General features: G+C 47.9%; 1 protein-coding gene across 1 annotated transcript; it reads left to right on the forward strand.

Annotated features, from left to right (window-relative positions):
• Positions 1-7,850: 7,850 nt before the first annotated feature.
• On the forward strand, positions 7,851-8,924 carry LOC311376765 (endosialin-like; the record flags this gene model as incomplete). The annotated part of the gene is made up of 1 exon (XM_084491240.1): positions 7,851-8,924. A coding segment is annotated over exon 1 (846 nt), but the record flags the coding sequence as incomplete, so codon positions are not given.
• Between the last annotated feature and the right edge of the window lie 3 nt (positions 8,925-8,927).

The following is an 8,927-nucleotide window of genomic DNA, read 5'->3' on the forward strand; positions in this document are numbered from 1 at the left end:
CCCCCCCCCTCCACCCCACCCTCCTCCACCCCCCTCCACCCTCCTGCCTGAGCACCACCACCTCACTATGAGAGACCCACCCCCTCTGTGAGTCATGTGACACACACACACACACACACACACACACACACACACACACACACACACACACACACACACACACACACACACACACACACACACACACACACGACCCACATCAAAGGGGTGGTGGGAAAGTCTGCTGATCCACATAGATTGGGCGAGAGGCAAGGCCCAAAAACAAAAATACCTTGACGACATTATAGTGTTGTGAATAAGTAAAGGCAGTGACCGAGAAAGCAAAGACATTTGAACACATGTGTTATTCAATTATACACCTGTGCCGTTAACATACACACAAATGCCTCAGACCTGCATCACACACACACACACACACACACACACACACACACACACACACACACACACACACACACACACACACACACACACACACACACACACACACACACACACACTACTGGTGATGCCCTACCTCTCTTGTAAACATTGCAGTCAGGGTACATTCAGTTTGGCAGGGTACATAGTATTTTTCTTTGCTTATAGGTCCTCGTCTAAACACAGACGTGGGATGTATGGCAGACCCCCCCCCCCCCCCCTCCCCCGTTGCTCCTTACACACACACACACACACACACACACACACACACACACACACACACACACACACACACACACACACACACACACACACACACACACACACACACACTCTTCAGTTGTTGTGGCGGCTTAAGTATATAGTCCCAGTTACTTTGGGCGGGGGGGGGGGAGGTGGCACAGAGCTTGGTTCTCCAAGGGGCGGAGTGACGCCTTGTTCCCTGCTACGGAGATACTCGAGCAAATAAAACTAAATTTTGCGAGTGAATGACGCTTTCAGAAGAGGATTCCAATAAGGGTATTTCTGAAGTGGCCAGTCTCCAAGGTGTTGATTTGAAACATTTACAGACTCATTTTCAAACTGTTTACAGATTACTACTGCTGACTGAGTTTGTTCACCGTCATTACGTACTTACAGATGAACGCCTCCGGCAACAACAACAACGGCATCGGTTGGGAAAAAAATATGAAGCGAAAAAAAGTGAAAGAGTTGACCCAGATTCAAACGGCGTCCGCCACCAGACTTCAGATACTTATCTCCAGTCTGAATCGGGGAGACTCGTTTGAAACTGGAATTGAGGGGCCGAGAGAACCCAACGCAAAGAGCGTTTGACGTGTGTGAAGCTTTACCCGTGGGAAAGGGGTGGGCTGAAGTGCGATAGTGCCTATCAGCGGTTTTCTGGTAACAGGCCTGGACAGCAGGCCTGAGTATGAAGGCTGGAGCCGGGCAGAGCAGGGTAAAAGGCCCCTGGCAGGCAATGACGTGCCTCGTAGTGGAATCCATCGAGATCAGGTGACCGGTGGAAGCAAAGCGAGTGTTTATTGACTCAAAATGGTTGAAGCAACCTTATTGGACACGGACACCGGATGTATGTTGAACAATAACATGGTAGGGGCGGAGAAGCGATGATGAAGAGAAAACATATTTTTTGTATTCTTCATGTAAACTCCATTGCTTCCTGTTTGACCAAACCCACTTTGGGGTTTTGTTGGGATAGCAGTTAGAGTCAGCGAATCGAAAGTGGATTTTTTGGTTCGGGGAAAAATGCTCATCTCAAGCCGCTATACAGTTTAATTTGTGTCGAGGCATCTTCTTCAAATCTGTTGATTGATTCCCAGTTCAATAAGCAAACAATTGTTTGCTTATTGCTTATTGAAATGTAAACGCGCATTATATTGTCGGCAAAACAATTATTCCATTCGACTCACCGCCAGTGAACCATCAATTACAAAACAACGATAAACAGAATCAATAAACACTTGAAGCCGAGACATTGTCACTCCTCTATAGGGGTCCTGCAGCATCAAGAGAACGAAGAGGAACAGAAGAAGAGTCTGTCACTCTTTGAACACCGGCTCGCTGTAGGGAGCCATATTGGCGTGTGCAGAAAAAAAGGTTAGGAGAAAGGGAGTTGAAAGAGAGACGAGCACAAACAGACAATCGAGAACAAAGAGAACGAAGAGACGTGATTCAGAGATAAGGGTTGCAGACAGACGTCTGAATCTGGCCCAAACTTGGCAGCCGGTGGGGATGGCTTAGAAACAATACAGGCCAGGCACACTCGTGTATTCAGATCGTCCTGAGAACACAGCCGCACGCCGAGAACAATCAACTCCATGGCTGTGCAGAACTACAACAACAAAAAGGAGGACCGGTGCATCGAGTGTGCCCTCCGCTGCTGCTGTTTGATCATGGTAGTTATAAGCATAGAGCAAGAGTGTGTGTGCCAAAGGGTGAGGAAAGTATCTTCCCAAGTTTTATGAACTGCGGACTGTGTAGAGTGTTTCGGGTGTATTCAACCAAACAAAAAAGCATGTTATTGTGATGATTAAATGCGTCATGTCGGCCAAAACACAACCCAAAACGACGTGGCGAAAGGGGACTGATGGAGATGAACTGTTTCAATGTTATGAAGTTCAGTAGCTCGGTCAGGCCTTGAACATTGTAAACCCAAACCCAGCATATTGTTTATTATCACAATGTATCAACGCTTCACATTCCTCCTCTTTTCCCACCTTGTAAAAATCCTCCTGCGTGAGCTCCCATTATAGGACTCCCCCCACAGCCAGCGTCCTACGGCCCTGGTCTGTAGACGTGTGCTGGCTGGGATCCACTGGGTTAGAGCCGGCGCCTCATCCCAGCGGAGGGGATTTGCGTCTCCTTTCAGTGATCGCACGTGGCTGGTCCAACAAAGGCTGAAGATCATTCATTTTATATGCCACAGATAATTGGGTAGATGTCTTGCAGGGGATAACATCCTAACCAGAATAAAAATATGGAAATGAAAAGAGATCGGAAGATGAGTAATTATTATTTTTCCCTTTCTAGATGGTAATGACATACGATAGCTTCCCGAAAAGGTTTGAACGATGTAAACTCTTCTTTGTCTCTTCTAGGAACAATTTCCAATAATGACATTTGCTATGGCTTGGCCAACTGAAAATGTTCCCGAACCCTGCATTACAGTGATATTCTTTTTTTACCAAAGTTACTGAATAATTCTGACTTAAAATCTATTTTTTTTTGCCAAGTTGTCAAGTAAACGCCAAGTTGCATACTTTGCCTATGCTGAGGTCAAATTATACAACATAAATAAGGATAAACTCTGTTTATCCTGAGCTGCCAAGTAAAAGGTTTCCTTCGACGCAAGGAAGTGTCTAGCAGTCGCCAACGGTAAGTTGTGAAATTCATTGTGATTTAAAACAACGTGTACATGTCATGTAAACAGAGGGAGTTGCGCAACACTAGAAAATCTCACCGTGTTACTTAAGCATAAAACATTGTGCTATTCCTAAGCCGTGTTGAGTGTGAGTCAGGGCAGAGGAACTCAACACAAAACAGCAGGGACAGCAGTGGGCGTCTTTATGATGTCGTCTCCTAGCCGTTGAAGGAAATACGGCGACTGAACGGTGGAAGAGCGCGCAGATGGCAGGAGGAATGAAAGCAGGTGAGAGTGGGTGAGAGTGAATGGAGGACTGAATAAATAATTAAATTCCATTTTATTTGTATAGCTTTTAATCACCATCACAGTCTCAAAGGGCTTAACGGGCCAAATATTTCTGACACTGTCTCTGACCTAGAAAAAAAGAAAAAAAGATAATAAGCTTAAGCTATTAAGCTTATTATGAATTTATTAATTATTAATAATAAACTTGGATACCCTGGTTCCCGTCCTCTCGACGATAAGCCTGCCGAACTGCCTCAAGAAGGCATTCTTATGTACCAATGTGGTCTCATCCGCTGTCTCCGCAGAGTCACGCTTTGACAAGCAAGCTCATCAAATTAAAAAGATGTGGCTTTGTTAGCCGGAGAAATGTTTCCCATTAAGAGTGGAGTTGAGGAACACACACCGACTCGAGGACGTTGAGGTTGGATTTGGGCCGGTTGTCAGTCGTTTATTTAGCGAGGTCACAGTTAAAAGTTTGCGGCGGGGGGGGGGATGGGGGGACGGGACGTTTTTGACTTTGGCCTCGCTTCGATGGAGGTTAGATGGAGGTGAGAGAGAAAGAGGAACGAAGGATGAATGGAGAATAGGACAGCTTAAAAAAGGTGAGGATATAACACATGCGGATGCAATAAAGACACTGAGGAGGAAAGCACATTGGCCGCCTGCGCCTGACATTTCAACTGGGTCTGGCGGTTTAGGGGAAAAAGGGAAACTGTGTGGGACCCTAAAACAATACACATCCTCAATGGGAATCGGATCCCTCTACCACTTCGCCTTTTCACTTTTCCCCAGACGGGTGGGGCAGGGGGAAACTCTTTGGCAGGCCGTCCCGACGGCATGTGCGTGGGTCCGTACGCGAGGTTCAAACACATCTGTTCACACGGTAGGTCAATGGGTACACAAAAACTACTAGGTAACCTTTAACCCCTTACTTCTGGGGGAGAGGGTGTGCGGTGCGGCCGACGAATGCAAACCCAGCCGGCGTTTCACCAGCCGCCTCCCGACTCTTTTGAAATAGAAGACGCTTGTATTGGTAGACCATGTTTTAGTTTATTCTCCTCTAAAGGTCCTCCATCGAATGCAGCCGCTGCGTTGATCCCGATCGATTAATGGTTAATGGACTGCATTTATATAGAGCTTTACAATATTGCCTCACATTCACCCATTCCTGCACACATTCATACACCCACGGCGGTGTCAACCATGCAAGGCGACAGCCAGCTTCGTCGGGAGCACTCAGAGTGAGGCGTCTCGCTCAGAGACACCCAGACACTTCTCGACACGCTAGGAGGAGCCGGGGATCGAACTAGCAACCTTGCGGTTACCAGCCAACCCGCTCTACATCCTGAGCTACTGCCGCCCCCCCATCCACGTCCACTCACGTTTTTAATTTTATTCATGCGCCAATCGTTCAACTGGAGGTGCTCAACCCCGCTGTTGTTTCCACCCGTCTGCCCTCATCTTCTCGTCAAGTTTGTCGTTATTGAGTCGAGCTCCTTTCCGTTCATTGTGGCCAACAAAGTTTCGATGAAATTAAAAAGAAAATAAATTATTTGGCACTACTTGGTAGAGTGGGGACAGAAAAGCCATTAAAAGCATCTCGGTTGAGGATTAAGTGATTCTGACACGACATTTCTCAAGCGAGCATCCATTCAATTCGAGTTGAGGTGCTTTACAGACCATGTAATTGAGTCATGAATGCAGGCCAGACAGTGCAGAACCTGCATTCAACTGCTCTGTGGGCCATGGAAAGAAATCAAATGGGAAATTCCATACTGGTCTCCTATGGTTATGGGCATATGGCTGGTAATCTCTGGTATGCATTAGTATAGTTTGTGATTCTCTAGCTCGTGATTCTCATCAGAGTGAAATCTGGACGCACCTTTTTTAGATAGTGAGCATTGATTTGCAATATTTTTTTATTTAAGACATATGCCAATAGGTTAAAACACCTGTAGGCAGAAATTCCCTCCCAAATATGACACACACAAATCAAACCGTTTTTCCAGTAGACAAATTAAGCCTCATTGCAAACTGAAGCTTTCTTAAGCTGTGATCTTTTAGTTGGGCTGTAATCTGTAGATCACTGATGAATATGTTTCACTGGTGAAGCTAGCTATTTGATTGTTTAAGTTAGGGTGTGGCCAAGTTTAGCGAGTGCTTTTGAATCTCAAACTGTTAGCCTACGGTCAGTCATTAAAAAAATAAAAGTAGGTTCTACACTCACTGATGTATGGCCATCATACCCCCTTGTTTAGTGTGTGTGTGTGTGTGTGTGTGTGTGTGTGTGTGTGTGTGTGTGTGTGTGTGTGTGTGTGTGTGTGTGTGTGTGTGTGTGTGTGTGTGTGTGTGTGTGTGTCCGCACACATTTGTTTCATTTGTATAGACCTGGTCCCATCACCAGTGATGCTACTACAAAAACTCTTTCCCCAACAACAAATAGGACCCCTAATGTTCAATATGTCCTTATAATCTCATGTTCAGGATGGCCCTCTTTGAATTATTTTCAAAAAGACCCAATCTGCTCCGGTTATGCATACCATCTGCTTCGGTTTGTCAGAAGTCTGTTTTATATTATAGTCCCCCTTGATTCATGAGAGACATCATGTCATGTTTGATTTTCGACCCAGGGATGATACGGGGCACCTCATTGATCGAGTTTCTATGTACTGATTTTAAAGTCAGAGTTTGGCCCAACAGTCCCCCAGCGACACATGCATCTGAATGGAACTGAAAGGAGCTCTGAACAGAATGTGTTGTGTAAAATACAGCGTGTCATTGTTGCTTTGTTTATCTCCCGTTTCCTGCTTGTGTCCACCCTAAGATGGTCAGAAATTAAGGAACAAAGCCTCTCACCTCTCTTCTCAATCTGTTGATTGCTCGGATGTTTATGGGACCTCGAACCCAGAACCTCTCACCTGGGTTCGTTGTTGGTGTGTATGGTTAATTGCAAAAGAACGGGGATCACTCTTGGACACAAACAAAAGTCCAGCACACATGCGTCAACACATTGAAACGGGTGTTGAGTAAAGTGTCGTCTAAAAGTCGTAGTTTCAGAGTTTAATTTACACACATGCACGCACACACGGACACACACACCAGTTAAGATTTATTTTGAGCATAACTATACTACAACCCCTGCTGCTCTTCCTCTGTAGACTAGCTATCCACTCCCCCCCTTTGGTAACATAAGTCTCCATTTCGTGAGGCTGCCCTTGTTTTCCTAGGAAACTCGGGGGCCCATTCCTTAGCTCTGGTGTGGCCCGAAACGACTGCTACTACTTCCTCATATTTCGATATGAGCATTATAAACAGCCAGGGCCTTCTCTGAATGGTTCACAGGTTTGAAGAAACAACGCACATTTTTGGGAGAAAGATGTCTAAAGCACTTCTGTAAGATGAACAAAAATAGTTGTTTTTTTTCTCTTCCTGTCCTTTTTTAGGATTTATTGTTTTGACAGACTAAGATAGTCTGACAAAAACAAGACACACACACACACACACACACACACACACACACACACACACACACACACACACACACACACACACACACACACACACACACACACACACACACACACACACACACACACACACACGAGTTTTGAACTCCTCCTAACATCATTATGATTCCCCCAACCAAACTAGATGAAGTGAAAACCTCCACACAGGTCTATGGGGGCTGAGAAGAAAGAAAACTGCATTGTGTTAAGTGGCACAAAAGCAAGAAAAAACATCAGCGGGAAGATAGCCCCAAAGATAGGTTAGAGGAAGGTTTCTTAATTCTACTTTTCAAAACCAAAATATCCAATTATCAGTTCAGACATATATTTGGTTATCTGGCATATACCAATAGTGTTTATTAGATGCGTGTTTGTGTGTGCAGTGTTAATAGCAAGGTCCTAAACCATGTCCATAAACGGCTTTATGAAAACCATGCAACATGCTCTGAAAAAAGAATAATCCAAACACCCTTCCCCCCCCAGCCCCGATATTCACATCGTCATCCCCGCCTCCCTTCTCAAAAAAACATACAATTCCTTCCCTTAAACTCCCTGCTCCTCTCCCTCCCTCCCACCCTTCTCCTCTCGCTATACCTCCCGCCAACCCGCCCTCTTTTCCCAGCCCCGGCTTTCCCCTCCTTTACCCCCTCCCCTCGCACCCCCCCTCACTCTCCCATAGATCTGGGGACAATCTGTACACACTCAACTCCAGCGCACAACTCTTTCACCCAGGCAGGGCTGAGGAGCACGCTGCTGAGAGGAGGAGAGGCAGCCAGGGGTGTGAGACGGCGGTAGACAGATTGCAAATGGCAGAAGGATTCAGTGGACAATCAGAAGGCTGAAGTGAGAAATCGACTGCTTTCGGATTCCGGACGAAAAAGGGAAGGAGAAAAGAAATAAGAAGAGGAACAATTGCAACCACCAAAGCTTGGTGAAGAGGACTGTTAAAGTTGAGGAGGAGGGGAGGGGGGGGCTACTGAAGTATGGGCTCCACCGTGCTCTTCTCTGCCACTCTTCTCGTCAGCTTCCTGTCGTCCTCCATCGGTGGAGTAACCAGTCCCCGGGGTCAGGACCTGAGGGAGAGAGACGCCTTGTGCAACGAACATGGCTGCTATGTCGTCTACTTCCAACGCAAGACCTTCCTGGAGGCCTGGCGGGCCTGCAAGGAGGACGGCGGCAACCTGGCCACTGTCAAGCGGCCCGAGGAGGCGGCCGCCATCGCCACGCTCTTCGCCAACGCCGATCTGAGGGACCTGGGCGCCGCCGTGCACGTGTGGATCGGCCTGCAGCGGCAGCCGCGGCAGTGCAAGCCGTCGCGGCCCCTCCGCGGGTTCACCTGGACCACCGGCGACCAGGACACAGAGTACACCAACTGGCAGGAGGCCGAGGCGTCCGTGGACTCGTGTGCGGCGCCGCGCTGCGTGGTCATGGCGTACGACTCGTCCCTGCCGGAGCACAGCGGGAACTTTGAGTGGCTGGAGGGGACCTGCTTCATCCCCGCCGACGGCTACCTCTGCCGCTACACGTATAAGGGGATGTGTCCGGCGCTGCCGGGCGAGGGCGGCGGCAACACCCTCTACGCGACGCCTTTCAACCTGCTGACCACCATGCTCACCCACCTGCCCTTTGGCTCCGTCGCCACGGTTCCCTGCCCGGCGGGCACAAAGGAAGACCAGACTGTGTTGTGCATGTCAAAGGAGGGCGGAGTGGCGGCGGGCTGGTCGCGCGAAGGCCCCCTCTGCTCCTCCTCTGCCGCCGCCCCGGTATCCAAGCGCTGGTGCGGGCAGGACAACGGCGGTTGCGAGCACTTCTGCCGGGAAGCGGGCGACCAG

This window comes from Micromesistius poutassou (assembly GCF_964030765.1).
Source record: "Micromesistius poutassou genome assembly, contig: SCAFFOLD_5445, whole genome shotgun sequence".
NCBI classification, from domain to species: Eukaryota; Metazoa; Chordata; class Actinopteri; order Gadiformes; family Gadidae; genus Micromesistius; species Micromesistius poutassou.